Below are 15,877 nucleotides of genomic sequence, written 5' to 3' on the forward strand. Positions count from 1 at the left end.
CTACAAAGTTGTAAATTTTAAATAAATCTATTAAGCTGTGCCATCTTGCCCTTTTATCGCCTTTTTTTTTTTACTTGTGTAATATGATACAGCTGATCTAACAATGGAGAGTCAATAAAGTAATAGTAGCATATTAAAATTATAAGCCAACAACAATGGAAAAAAAGCTTATGAGTAAAATGAAATGAAATGGATGAAGACACAAGTAATTTTCCAGCTCTTCTGTTTCAATACTGTTTGGCTCAACTCCTTCAGATTAATGGAGCTGAACAGATGCATCACACTTGTGCAGACAGGGAGAGGAAGTTACAGCATCTTCATAACTTAACGGAGCAGCAGAAAAAGAAACTAAATCAGTGGAAACAGCCCATCAGTCAAACTCTGGCCCGTAAGGCTCTGCTAGAGTGGGAGGTATAGTAACAAGAAGCATGAAGCTGTTTGTGCAATCTATCCTCACTTGCTGCTGTCAGATCATCACAACATGTTTTTATTTTTCAGGCTGTTGGGAGCAAAGTGAAGGAAGTGGCTGAAGCTGTGCAGGAGGTGAAAGCCATACGTTTACAGACTGGGAATGAAAAGGAGCACACTAGTGACTCGTACTTCTCTGAACAGGGACAGAGTGTCAGTCATGCCTGTCAGGATCTTATTCAGCAGGTAACATAAATCTGTCAGTACTGTCAGACATAAAAGTAATAAATGAAGCAAATGAAAAGCAGAAATGTAGATTGCAAAGGGGGCTATATATGTTATTTCTGCTTTCAAATATAAAAAAAAAATACCTAAAAGTTTTATAAGAGTGGAATAAAGAGCTCAAAAGTTACGCAGTGGATTGTAACGATACTGTATATATAAAAAAAAAAAAAAAAAAAAAAAAAAAAAAATATATATATATATATATATATATATATATATATATATATATATATATATATATATATATATATATATATATATATATATATATATAAGGTTTGTAGATATTGACCACTAGATGGGAATGGAGAGTCACTCTGGCCTTTGACCAAAGCATCAGAAAGTGATGAGAACCACTAAGAAACAACTTTTAGAGCCACAGAAAGTGACAAATGGATTAAAGCTAGAAGTACTGCTGTTGTTTTTACCACTGGACTCAGCTCTAAATGAAAAGAATGGAGTTTAATGATGACATCCCAGAGTTTCTTTTACAAGGCTGAGTTTGATTTTGAGGCTTATGAAGGTATAAAGTTATTATATGATGTTATTATTTTTGCTAAGTTGCCATTTGTTGATCCACGGTTCAGGCTAAACTGTGACAGTTCTGACTTTGTTTATACAATTCCAAACAGATCTTTCGTGCAGTATTGACAAGACAATATGTACAGAAAATGCAGGTGTTTTGTGGTTTTACAGCAGCGGTTTTCTGTCTAAAAACAGAGCTGAGCTAATAGAGCTATAATGTAAACTATCAGCTGATGCAACATGTGAAGATTATGAGACACAATGTTATTGTCAGAGTAAGTGGCTGTGAGATTTACTTTGAAGAAGAAAACTTTTCTCCTTCACTATGTGCAAACGATGTAGCTTTATACTTTATTCAGTGAGTGATGCAGTCTGTGGTTACATAGTGTTGGTTCACTGGTGGTTTTGGTAGTCCTAAGTGTGTTCTGGTATGTGACTTCCCCCTGCTGTTGAGAGTACATGATGAAAAGGAAAACTAGCTGTGGAGAAATATTTTAACTAAAACTGAAAAACTAACAGTTGGAAAAGATAAAAGCTAAATAAATACTATACTGAGCAAAGACAAAGTACTTGATGTCATATATTCTTTTTATCTAATGTTTTTAGCTTCTATAAATAATGAACTTCCTCATGACTCCTGAAAACTAACATTACAACTATATTAAAACTTGTCAAATAGTCCCTAAAAGTAAACTGAAAGACAAAATAAAAATGTAAGCATAACTAAAACACAGTAAACCCACCCAAATATGACCTGATGTAATTTATCAATATGTTTAAAGCACAGAGCTAAAAACATGGTAATTAAGTAATCAAGTGCTACTAAATAGTGTGTCTCAATGTGACCTTTGCAGATGGAAGGCCTGAAACCAGTCATACAACAGACTGTAGAGGAGTGGAGTTGTATTCAGAGGGAAATGAGTGAGATTTCTTCGCACATCACGAAGCAGCACTGTGCTCTGGTGCAGCTCAGAGCTCCTGTGTTCTCTCTAAAGCAGGCAGAAGGACACCTACACCACCTTCAGGTGAGCAAATCTACCATGAACACGACTGGGATGCTATGTTACTGCCATAACGGAAGAAAAACCACCAAAATATTCTAGCAGTTTTTAGTGCATTCTTGAGGGACTGGTTACTTTAAAGCTGAAATGGCCACTTTTGGAAATTTGATTTAGTTTTGACAGATTCTGTAAAGCTGTGGGTGTTCACAGATGTCATGTCATCTGTCATGTTACTTTGGTTTGTGAAAGTCAGCGCACCTCTGAGGTTTTAATGTGTGTTTTCCTGTTCACAGCATCTACAGGTGAAAGCCAGAGAAGGGGAGGAGCTTTGGGTGGCAGTGGACGAGCGCTGTCAGAGACTTGAGAAGAGACTTCATCGTGGAACAGCACAGGCACTTATTGAGGAAATGGAAAGAGAACGAAAACGGTCAGTGGCATAAAATCACCAAAAGAGAATTAAAGTATTTTTTGTATATAGTGTACATGAGCATGTTTTTTTTTTCTTTTTTATGCATCTGAATTGTTCTAGATTTTGTACATGCTGTACTTTATGATGTGATTCCAAATACTCACACTCCAGTTTTTGGAATGAGTTTGAAGGAAAACGAACATTATTGTTAATATTAACAATAATGAGGAAATGGTATAGAAGATAAGATAAGATGTTCCTTTATTAGTCCCACAAGGGCAAATTCCAGATTTACAGCAGCAGTAGTGGAGTACAAAAAAAGCACACAAGAGTAAAAAAGAGCTAAATCAAAAATAGACAAATCAAAAAAGCTATAAATACTGTTTATAGCTGTGCACATGCTGATCATGCCACAGGCTGGATAGGAGAAATACTCATATGTACACCTATACACACATATCTACACACACGATTATGTACATGTATATAGACATGAATACAGATTATATATATGAGTACGGTTTATTGCATAGATTTTGCACAGAATTATTTGGAGCAGTTTCTGTTGTGGAGCCTGACAGCTGCAGGAAGGAAAGACCTGCGATACCTCTCCTTCACACAGTTCAGATGTATCATCCTGTCACTAATGGAGCTCCTTAGGGCAGTGAGTGTGTGTTGGAGGGGGTGGGAGTCTTTGTCCATTATGGAGGACAGCCTGGCTGTCAGTCTCCTCTCCCCCACCTCCTCCACTGGTTCCAGAGGACATCCCAGGACAGAACTAGCCTTCTTTATCCACCTCACATCAGTATATTTCAGAAAAGTTTCCTGACTGATGGTTCATATTTTCATTAAATGATGTTTTTAGTCATAGTAAACACCATTTAAAATGTTAGCCTTATATCTTTGTTAGTTTTTGAGATCCTGGGGCTTTGAAAATGTGATGTGACACTAATCTCATTGTAAAAACCAGTGGTATAGAAAAGTTCACTTTTGGTACTTATTTCTCATTTCATAATACTATTGTTGGGATTGGAGTGAAGTTTGTTTATTTCCTTTTTAATGAAGCATGAAAAATTAAAAAAGTTATTTCATACCTTTTGTTGGAAAAAAAAAAAAAAGCTCATATATGACAAGGTCTACCAGAAAAACAATTATATCAGTGGAAAGAGCAGATGAATTAATTGATGACTTTCAGTGAATTGTAAATAATTCTTTCCCCCTATCCTGTAGATTATTGATGCCCCATTTACATCAACTGACAGTCTGTATAAACTCCCATATGACACTCTTCAAACAGCCAGTATTAGTTTAAAGTGTAGCTTGACTCTGTAGTATGATTACATTATAGAACTGCATACGAGGTAAAACTTTACAGAATAAATATAAATTGAAAACTGAGACATAGAATACAAATATTAGTTCTGACACAGACTTGTGATGTTCCTTCAGTACAGTGCCTCTGTATTTCATATTTCCATCTGTCATCCAAACCATGACATATTAGATGCCTTGATAAATATATTTGGTTATATATTTAAATAGATTTGATATACTTTTGGTTGAAGATACAGGCTTCACACTTAAGGCCAAGCAGTATTCCTTGAACTCTCATCTTCATGTGTATAGATTATTAAATTAAACTATGGGAGGCAGTGGTTACGTATGAATGATACATACATATAAAACCAGAGAAAAAAAACCCATTACATTCAACAAAAGCAGAGTCTAAATAGGAAATACTAGTGTAAAGTGAGAATGTAGGAGAGCTGCTCTATGAGTTTCATCCTGCTAATTTACCTGATCAAAACGAGAATGCATCCTCAGTCCAAGAATTTGACACTTTCATATTTTTCTTCTTCAAGTCCGTCTAATGAAATGTGTTTCCTGTGGGTCAGGTGGAAGGACGTTGAGGAGGAAGTGAAAGAGGAGCACATGAAGGCTGAAGAGATGGTGTCTTTGTGGCAGGAGTACACTAACCTCCATGACAGCTGCTCCCTTCACCTGCAACATCTGTGGCCACAGTGGGAGAAACTGTTAACTCCATCTCCTCAGCAGGACATGCAGATCAGGCTTCAGTCAGTGGAGGTGAGTTCAGGTGGTTTGGTACTAGCTAACACTCCCTTTCTCTCTTTAAGAAAAATGTTTACAGTTGGAGTTCTGTCATTACGACATAATAGATGTCTACGTAACAAATGAAATAGTTGTATAGGAAATAGATAAACTCTTAAGATTTTAATAGGTTACTGGTTTTGTGCTCAGTGCAAAATACAGTTTGCAACCTGAGCTGAAATAATAACCATCCTTTCTGACCATTAAGAAGCAGCTTGTCCCTTTGTTTCACACTAGAACTGCCAAAGGGTCAAATATAAACACAGCTGTTTTTCAGTTGTGTATTACTCCATTTCAATATAATGTTGATGCTCCCCAGTGTTTGACTTGTTGTGTTACATTCCCTATTGTTAAATTCTGTAAAGACAGGTCCTAATTAATATATAACAGCCACCAGGTAAAATTTACCCAACACAAATGCGTTGATTTTTTTTCACCATTTATACATTCTTACAGACATACTAGGTCTTAAATAAGATTTTATGTGCATGATCTGAAAGATGTATCATATGCTTTTCTAATATAAACATTTTTAGACCAAATTGTACTGATGTCTATACAACAAGGGTAGTGTTTTTGAAGGTAATGTAATTACCAAACCGGACAACCAAGACAGAAAGGATGATTAAATAAACTCATGTATGACAGAGGACATTCCTTAATGAAGAGAATATTTCCATGGACTTAAAATGCTGTATGGGTAAATTTGACCCATTTGGCTGTTTTAGGTATATAGCAACTTACAGCTCTACTGTTAAAAAAAATAAAAAATAAAAATCACAAAATCACATCTACATCACTGTCAGGACAGCTGCCATGGCTGACAGGAACATGGGCATCAGTATGCTGTAGTCTAGTCAGGGCTGCATACGTGGATCCAGGAGACTAAATGTCAATCATTCCATCATTGTACGCCTCCAGAAATGGTTCAGTACAAACAGAACTGTCGCTGATCAACCACGACAAGGTCAACTGGTCTAACCTCAGATCCAAATCAGACACAGTCTGTCCACAATTCTGGCAGTTACTGATGCTAACTGGGGCTGTACTTGTTATTCAGCTGACTCAGGAGTTTTCCTTAGACATTTGTTAAAATATATACTTACTTAAAAAAAAATCATACATACAGTATATTCACTCCCATTTATCTATATCTATACAAATACACAACTATGTAAACACACACCAAGATGTACATGTTCAGACATATACAGTCAGGGAAAAAATTATTAGATCATCAAAAGTAATCAAAAACTATGATTATGCAATCAGTCACTAACTCCTGTGTGCATCATGTGACTAAAACACACAGAAAAGAAAACATGGAATGCCTAAAAGCACTGTTTTTGTCAGTACAATGCCATAGATATTGATGTAAGAAGTGAAGTGATTTTGATTATTATCAAGAAAACCATGGAAAATGGATAGATATCAGTTCTTAAATTAAAATGTCATGAGCTATTTTTGTTGTTATCATTATATTAAATGTACCTTTAGTTCTACCAGACATAAAAATGAACAAGAAATTGAAGAAAACAATGATGGTCTAATATTTTTTTCCATGACTGTATAGTCACATCATCCCAGAATCATTCTGCACTTCCTTTGCCTTTTTAAATCCATGCTGACCCCATTGTTTTGATTAATATCACTATGGATTAAAGATTCTTTTTATTTGGTTTCACAGCAGCATCATATGTAAAAATAATCAGTGTGATGCCACTTGATATGAAGACAATTTATGACATTGACACTTTAGGACAGAAGGTGGTGAAGTTTTTATTCAACCTTGTTATCCTTGTTTTTTTAGGATTATAACATTGCCTGCTCGCTGAGTTTAATTTTGAGCGTATAGCATTAGATTAAATATTTAATGAAATGTTTTTCTCAATAACTGCTCTGCTGTTCTGGGAAAACAACCAGACTGTGTGCACTCACAGGCAGAAAAATCAGTCAGGGTCTGTCCGTCCATCTGATTACTTGTACCTCTGTGTATAGCAGATGACTTCTCTGCAAGAAAGAAATTGAAGGCTTTTATTTTTTTCTGTTATCTAAAAGGAGAAGAATGTCTTTTTGGATTCCTTCATCAGGAAACATTTAAATTAAGATATCACCTCTTTGAGAAGAAGAGAACAGCTGCAAGTGTTACATTTTTAAGGATGACTGATGATTGAAAATGAGTCTGAGTGTTTTAGTACACTATGTTAAATGTTCTAGCATAAGTTGCACGCTAAAACATTTAACCAGCCTAATTGACTGCTATCCTAATCATGCTATTTTGACATGTATACCCTTCTCATTTTCTCATTTAATTTGTCATGTTTTGCCTCTAGAAATTCCAGGATGTTGCTGAAAGTGTGCAAACCAATGTAGGAAATGTGCTGGCCGCATCAAACCCTCTTATTAGCCGGTTAGAGCCACTGGCCAGGAGTTTAGTCCAATCACAAACCAGGCTCCTGTCACGTGATGTTCTTCTGCTGAGCCAGGCCATAGCAGCGAAAAAGAAAACCCTTCAGGTGAGAAAATAATTTGATATGCTGTATCTTGAGGTGCGGATGTAAGTTTTTCTCCTACAACAAATGCAAACACATGTATGGTCGCAGAAAAAATTATTACACCATCAAGTCATAAAAAACAATGGTTATGCAATCAAGTACTAACTCCTGTGTTTATCATGTGACTAAAACACACAGAAAAGAAAACATGGAATGTCTAATAGCACTGTTTTTGGCAGTGCAATGCCATAGTTATTGATGTAAGAACTGAAGTGATTTTGGTTATTATCAAGAAAACCATGGAAAATGGATAGATATCAGCTCTTAAATTAAACTCTTATGAGCTACTTTTGTTGTTATCATTATATTTGTCCAAACAAATGTACGTTTAGTTGTACCAGGCATTAAATTGAACAAGAAATTAAAGAAAACAAGGGTGGTCTAGTGATTTTTTCCACGACTGTATCTCCTGAAGATTTACATAATGTTTCACTCTTTCCTTTCTCTGCAGGAGGATTTTGAGCAACTGAAATTATTTCGGTCTTCTCTGGAGTCCCTGGTGAATCAGACCCAGGACATAGAGCACAAAGTGACGGCTGGTTTGACCGACCAGGACTGTGTGGAGGTTGGTCAGAATTTCTGTTATCCAACGCACTTGGATAAAAACTCTACTCCCTGATTGTCGACTCTGTTAAAACCAAAAATATGTTTGTTTTTTTTAATTTCTTGGATGTGTAGCAGGTTCTCTCTGAACTTGGCGATCTGTTTCCATCACTGGTTGACGTCAGTGAGATGAGTGCCAGTGTTTCCCTTAGCAACCAGGAGGCAGAGAAACTGTACATACTCAGAAGGCGATGGATGGAAATCATGACTCACACATCTAGCATCAGCAGGTGAATACATTTGGTCACAAATTGTGTGTTTTTTTAGTTGTATTTTTCTGCAATACTTTAAGATCCTCTCATTAATACCACTGAGTTTAATTGCAAATATAATCAATTTTAATTGCTCTTGTTTTTAATTTGATATTTCTCATTTTACTATTACTTTATTGTTAATTAATGTCCCTCACTTTTAGGACTGTATCGCATAAGTACATTTGTTGATATAGCTAGTCTTTATTTTTACTTTTTTATAGCTATTTGACTATTAGTTGTTTGTATTTTATGTACTTAAGCACCATTGAAAATGAAGCCTCCCCTCAGTGTGTTTTGTGAGGGTTTTAATAAATAAATAAACAAACAAATAATAACAAATATGCAAGGAGAGGCAGAAAACCTTTTGTGTGAAGTGAACACGTTGTGTGTGTGTGCATTGAATAAATATAATAAATGCATTAACAGTAAGATAATGCATAATACATCAATTAAATGGTAAAGTAGCATGGTTTTGCCAGATGGGCAAAGGTAATTCCATAACTTTTTTCTGAATCTTATCGACCTGTGCAAGTGGAAAATTTAGTCGGATGAAGATCTAAATACTGATGAGTTCAATAAATCTGTATCTTCTAAATGAATCTCAAGAGACGTAGTGCTAAACCTTATGAATTAGATTCAAAAGTCACCGCTATAGTAAATAGCAGAAAATGTCATTATGGCCTAAAATCAGACTCCTGTGGTTTGATTTTTCTTGCTCATCTTAACAGAAAGATTCAGGCTGAGTATCAGCTTTCACAGGACTTTGAGCTGAAGTGCAAGACACTGACATCCATTCAGGAAAAGCTGGAACGAGAGTCAACTTTCCAAAAACCCAGAGGCTTCTCCAGCGTCCAGGAGATGTTTACTGTCCATCAGGTGTGAAATGTTATTTATACTTCTTTAAATTTCTGTACATTTAAAAAATTAAGGTGTGATGAAGTGAAATCAGTCTTTAAATTGCTCCCTGGCCCAATTTTGATATCATATTGTAACTTAAATAATGGTAAAGGCTGGCCTTCCCCTACTTCTGATTAGGCTGAAAATCAAATGAAGATTTACTGCCTGTGTTTACTACATTTACATTTACATTTATGCATTTGGCAGATGCTTTTTTCCAAAGCGACTTACAGAGGAAAACCAATCAAATCAATCAGTCAATCAAATTTTATTTATGTAGCGCCAGATCACAACAAAAAGTTATCTCATGACACTTTATATATAGAGTTGGTCAAAACCAGACTCTAAGCCAATTGTCAGCCTTGTCACCTCTCGTCTAGATTACTGTAACTCTCTCCTCTTTGGTCTTACAGGGTGGGGAAGCAAAATTTACAATATTTTGAGGCAGGGATTGAAAGACAGTGTATGACCAATTAGTTTATTGAAAGTCATGAGAATTTATTTGCCACAAGAAAATGTACATAATAGAAAATGTTTTTATTCTATGTGTCCTCCTTCTTTCTCAATAACTGCCTTCACACGCTTCCTGAAACTTGCGCAAGTGTTCCTCAAATATTCGGGTGACAACTTCTCCCATTCTTCTTTAATAGTATCTTCCAGACTTTCTCGTAATAGTTTTGCTCATAGTCATTCTCTTCTTTACATTATAAACAGTCTTTATGGACACTCCAACTATTTTTGAAATCTCCTTTGGTGTGACGAGTGCATTCAGCAAATCACACACTCTTTGACGTTTGCTTTCCTGATTACTCATATGGGCAAAAGTTTCTGAAAAGGTATGGATAATAGTGTTAGGTATGATTATGACATCAATATATGTTTGGTTTCAAAACAACTGACGTAGTGCCTGCTGAGAAAAAACAACTAAATGTTTATTGTAAATTTTGCTTCCCCACCCTGTACACACAAATCCCTCCATAAACTTCAATTAGTTCAGAACTCTGCTGCTCGCATCATCAACAGGACCCCCTCCACTCACCACATCACTCCTATCCTTCAACAGCTCCACTAGCTCCCGGTTAAGTTCCGAATTGAATTTAAAATCCTTCTAATGACATTCAAGGCCATCCATAACCTTGCCCCGTCTCACCACCATGGGGAGCAGAGCATTCAGCTGCTCTGCTCCCCAACTCTGGAACTCCTTGCCACTGGATCTCAGAAACACAACTTCACTCCCTCTCTTCAGATCCACACTCAAAACGCATCTGTTTAGGACCTCTTTCTCTTTGTGAACACAATTGCATTGTCCAGTTTTTTAACCTGCCTTTTATTTTTTACTCTGCTTTATTGCTTGTTTTATACTCTCCTGTTTTACTGTACGGTGTCCTTGAGTGCCAAGAAAGGCGCCTATAAATAAAATGTATTATTATTATTATTTACAAAAACCCAACAGAATCCTTACTAGAATTACTAGACAGCAACTATTTAAAAAAAACAAACAAAAAAACAATATAGCTGAATTAATTGTTCCCTGTTTTCCTGTAAATGTCATTTTAAAACAATCACATTAACATTAGTATCATTACTCGCTAATGTATAAACCTAAAAAGATGAAAATAACATACCTCAGTAAATAATGTTGTGTTTTATTCCCATGCTACAGAGGCTCAAGGCTGAGATAATTATCCGTCACCAGCTCCTGCATGGACTTCTCTGTGATGCAGTAAAGTCAATGGACAAAATGACAGAGGAGAAAAAGTAAGACGTTTTGAGTTTCTTCTTCTCTCTAAGAAATAAAAAGGTGAAAATAACATGGAAAGAAGTTTAGCAACTTTAGCTGGTGCTTAATAGGGATTTTATTGAAGCACAAATTGTCTGTAGTTCCTCCCATCAGAGCTTATATGCATAAGCATTTTGCATTACAGCTTAATAATAATGTCATAATAGTAAGGTAATAATTTGGTAATGGAAACTAAGCTTGTAATGCAATGTAATTACCAAAGTAGTAACCCTGTAATGATACATGACAATTCTTGGAAGTGAAAATGGTAATTGCCATAATATGGAAATTCCTCTTACCTTGTGTTACATATGAGCCTTTTGGTTTTATTTCAAACATAAAACATATTCCAAAACTTTTAAATCAAAAAACAAATCATAAAAACTTACAAAAATGCCAAAAATCAAATATGAAACATTAAAGATATACCAAACATCAAAGAAATTTCAAACATCAAAGAAATCCCAACATCAAACAAAATTACAAACAAATTCCAAACATTAAAAATCCGAAACACCAAACAAATGCCAAACCTCAAACGATTTCCAAGCATCAAACAAATTCCAAAGATTAAAATAATTCCAAAACTCAAATGAATTCCAAAGTTCAAACATCAAATAAATTCCAAAAAACAAATGACCTGATCTGGCCTAATATCTGTAGTACATTGATCTTAATATTAGCCTTAATTGCCAAAATAACTGTAAGAATTTCAAGTTACTAAACAAGATCTAAAACATAAAAATGGTTGAACTTGCCTTGATTTTCGTCCTGATGTCCTTCATGAACCCATCCTCCAGTCATCTTTAAAGATAAAACATTGCTGGCTATATTTTACCCATGACTGTCCATTTGGAATGAGAACAGATGTCATACTGGCGATTGTAAAACACTTATTCTGTATTGGTCTCCTATCATCAGATGAAATGACTGGAAATGAAGTTTTCCAGTCGCTTCCCTTTGTCCATTGTTCAGTTCACATCTACTGGATGCACTCTAATACAGAATAAATGCAGATGTTTCCTGCTCTGAACACCTCTCAAAATGTCTTTCTCTGGTTGCCTCCTTGAATCATTTTTGACAATCCTTGTGGTCTTGGAATGTCTGCATAGTGTTTTAAGCGATCTGAAAGAATGCTTCTTCTCCTTTCTTTGGAAAATATTACTAAAACAATAACCTGGTCTTAAAATTTTGAGTGTTTGATGATTTAGAAATGAACTGTGAACATAAAAAGACTGGAGTGTTAAAAGATATAGTAAGTCTTTAAGAATGTATTTATATAAAGTATCATCCAGTTTATATCACTTTTCTTTTAAATAGGTCTGTTAGTTTTTGGTGGGTGTCATGCCAAGTTTACCTCACATACATCACATTTTTTCCAAAATGTGTTCCCTCTGTTTAGATCTGAGATGTTGGCTCAGGTGGCCAGTATAAAGCACAGCTGGTTTAATACAGTGGCTGCAGTTGGACAACGTAGGGCAGAAGTTAAGGACCAGTTCGGCCAGTGGATCCGGTACCGATGGGGTCTGAACCGACTTTGGAAACTGTTGAAGGACGTTGACCTTCTTCTGCCTCCTGCTGGACCTGCAATGTGCCCACTGCAACAGATGCAGAGTTGCATGGATCATTATGAGGTTAACATGTGTTTTTTTGACAGGTCTAAGTCATTTTTAAAGCCATAAATTATCCTCTAATCCCTTTTAATCCCTAAAGACCTAGAACTATTGTTGTGGTGACTTCCAAAATAATTTTTCTCGACATTTTACTTGTGGATTTTTCCTCCCCTAAATTTTATAATATTTTGCGTTTTTTAGTAATATTCAGGTATTTTCCTACGCATCATTCACTGACTGTCTTAAAAACAGAGGAAAAAGAGACTTCTTCAGACTTTTTGGCAGGAAAAACCTTGAAGACCAATATGTTTTTAATGGCAGTCACACACTCAAGTGGTTTTCTTAGCTTATATAATCAAGACATTTCCTACAATTATTATTTGCACAGAGATAAAAGCTCACAAAGAAAACTGATTCACTCTTGATGGTGATGGTTTCACTTCTCAACAAAAATTTTAATTCTTTGTCCTTTTTTTGCCAGCATGTGGAGGAGGCTTTGGGTCATCACTCTTCTGTGTACTCCCAGACGCTAGAAACCGGCAGAAATTTGTGTGAAACGATGACAGAGGTTGAGACTCAACACCGAGTGCAGACAGAACTGCAGGCCATCGAGGAGGCCTGGGAACGAACCACCTCACTACTGAAGAAGCGAAAATCCCTGATCAATACAACTGTTCAGGTAACAGCAACTCTTAGATAAAAAGAGTAGAAGTCATTTTTATTAGTGATTATTATCTGTTTTCTTTTTGTTACTCTGGTATATTGTTTAACGAATCCAAAAAACATGGTTACAAAGAATTTCACTCATAAGCTACGGTGTAGGGAATACTGTTCACATTTTAATCCTTGATGTTTTCACTATTGTTTCAATGACTGAAGTGTCCCACAGTATAATATAATCACTGATTTATGACATTCACCACAGTGGACAGTTACATTTTAAGGTTCAAGGTTTCTTTGTTAGTACCCTTGGGTAAATTTGTTTGCAGAAGTGTATACAGCAGTCCATTAACGATAAAAGCAAGACAAAGTTAACTCACAAAAACAATTTGACACAAAACAGATGACATAGCCTACTAGTCTTCAAAACAAGTGCTATTGGCAGTGAGACCCTATAGAAATAAGAGTTTTACATTGAAACGGTATGTTTTCTTGTTGAAAGAACTTTATGTGGCTGTGTTTATACTTAAAAATTAAATACCATTATGATTAAACTGTTGATGCATGGTATCAATTACAAAGAGGTACAGTGTACTGTGCTAAGAAAAAAAGAAATAAAAAAAAATCTGATTGGATATGTTTTGTATCTCGTACATGCAAAAAGGTTTTTTTTTTCTTTTATCCAGCAAAGTCCTCTTATTTGAGAAGTAACAGCTGTCAAATGTGGTATTTTTGACTTAACTGAATGTTAATAAGAAATTGTAATTTATTCTTTATGTCAATATTTTCCATATAGTTAATATTAATACTGTATGTGTGCTTTTCTGTATTATTTATTATTATTAGTAGTAGTTGGTCTAAAAGTAGCTCTGCTTGTGAATTGAACCGGAGACATTGTGGTTCATGGTTGGTGCCCTTAACCACTCATCTACTGGGCAACTACCCCTTTGTTTTTCTTTGTATAGACTGACATAACATATCAACAAAAGAGCATGTGTTTCCATATCAACAGAAAGTGAGTGTTGGGGCGGGGGGGTTGGCTTTGCGTGACCCATATACAGGGTTTGATCCTGCACACAGATCCGGGTTGTAGGGCAAAGTCCTCCAGCCAAGAGGGATCAAAGAACAGCTCATGTTTATCCATTATCCTCATCCAGAAACCACCGCTTACCAGTGTCCGTCCTTTTCATTTCATCACTATACTTTGCATTGTGTCATCAGAACATCTACTACATGTTTGGACACACGAATGTACCAATGAGCAGTGTGAAACCTGATCAATAATGTGAATGACGTGACTGACATTTCCATCATATTTGTGAATTACATACATGGCTCCGGCTGCATGAGCTGTGTTAATTACAGCTTGTATTGGTGTCCAGAGAGGTCAGGGAAAGTTGTGTTAACCCCTTTAGGCTAAACAGGCTCCGCCCCGGGGAAGGGAAATCCCTCTGAGCAACACATCAAAGATCAGAGAATTACTAATACACACAGGAGAGCTGACAGCAAGAGGCTTCTACTATTATTATACACTGGTTAAGTAAATAATGATTAAAGGAACACAATGTTAATATTCACTGACAACCTAGATCAGGGGTGTCAAAGGCCTCCCAAAGGCTCCAATACGACCCAAGGGATTGAATTTGTGAAATGCAAAAATTACACTGAAGATATTAATAATGAAGGGGGTCAAAATTATTTTAGTTCAGGGCCCACATACAGACCAATTCAATGTCAAATGGGCCGAAGTAGTAAAAAATACCACAACTCATGTCATTCCAAGCTTTTCGTTCCGTCTTACAGACAAGACGAGACTTAAAGACCCTTCATTCTCCTACCTTTCCTGTAAATCTGCACCATGAATATCAATATGTAGAAAAAGACAGAAGAAAAACTGTATTCTGGATTGAGCCTGACCGTGGACATGTGTTGCATGTCATTTCCATCTATCTAATAGACAGATCAGCATGGAAAATTTCTAATTGACAACCGTATCATTCACAGTTCTACCGATCATAGATTATAAACAAGTACAAGTAGTACTAGTAGTATTAGGACTGGAACTAAATTGAATATGTAGGTGTTTTTGATTGGCACAAATTCTGAATTGTATTGTGTGAAATGTCTGTTGTAATCAGCTTAGTTATAACTTGTAACTCCATCCACTGTGTCCTTTAGACGTGGGCTCAGTGTCAGGACAGAATCTGCAACACCATGTCTGAACTGGATGAGCTGAAAACTGAACTGAAGCCTCAAAACCTTGAGGACGAGGACAATGTGATGCTCATTCAGGTGCGTAAAACACTCATTTAAAACACTGGCTTACGAATCAAATAAAATGCAGACTTTTCACTGCTTTCAGTTATGGAAAGGTTTAAAAATGGAAGGTAGGGAATTGGTAAAAATGATCAGTGTAAATGGAGCGTGACTTACAAGTATCATGTGGGTCTGTACTGTTGAGGCCTTTAACTCAGATAAATGCATTTAAACACAATTCTGAACACTGGACAGTATACTCTCTGTTACTTCTACCACCCCAGCTGCTCACTAACATGACATTTCAGAACATAAGAGATTATTTTAATATTTTTTACTACATTCACAAAGGATCACATATCTTTAAACAACCTGAACATTTCTGTAGGTTGATGTCATGAGTTTAGGGTCTGAGAATGTGACAAAATGAGCAAAGAACTTTCAGTGACCATAGGTTAAAGGTATTGGTCTCCTGCCTAGTTGGATTGAAATTCGTTGTTAAAAACACACGAGAATGCTGAC

At 36.0% G+C, this 15,877-nt stretch overlaps 1 protein-coding gene across 1 annotated transcript in view; it reads left to right on the forward strand.

Annotated features, from left to right (window-relative positions):
- The window catches only part of syne2a (spectrin repeat containing, nuclear envelope 2a), a 93,836-nt gene that overhangs the window by 52,602 nt on the left and 25,357 nt on the right, over positions 1–15,877 (forward strand). The window contains exons 55-67 of the mRNA XM_030128355.1: positions 256–411; positions 499–654; positions 2,073–2,243; positions 2,513–2,646; positions 4,524–4,713; positions 7,071–7,253; positions 7,744–7,857; positions 7,971–8,125; positions 8,878–9,025; positions 10,710–10,804; positions 12,229–12,460; positions 12,921–13,118; positions 15,278–15,391. Coding sequence (XP_029984215.1) covers positions 256–411; positions 499–654; positions 2,073–2,243; positions 2,513–2,646; positions 4,524–4,713; positions 7,071–7,253; positions 7,744–7,857; positions 7,971–8,125; positions 8,878–9,025; positions 10,710–10,804; positions 12,229–12,460; positions 12,921–13,118; positions 15,278–15,391 — 2,046 coding nt within the window. The remainder of the gene's footprint in view (positions 1–255; positions 412–498; positions 655–2,072; positions 2,244–2,512; positions 2,647–4,523; positions 4,714–7,070; positions 7,254–7,743; positions 7,858–7,970; positions 8,126–8,877; positions 9,026–10,709; positions 10,805–12,228; positions 12,461–12,920; positions 13,119–15,277; positions 15,392–15,877) is intronic.

Source organism: Sphaeramia orbicularis, chromosome 24 (genome assembly GCF_902148855.1).
Source record: "Sphaeramia orbicularis chromosome 24, fSphaOr1.1, whole genome shotgun sequence".
Classification (NCBI taxonomy): Eukaryota; Metazoa; Chordata; class Actinopteri; order Kurtiformes; family Apogonidae; genus Sphaeramia; species Sphaeramia orbicularis.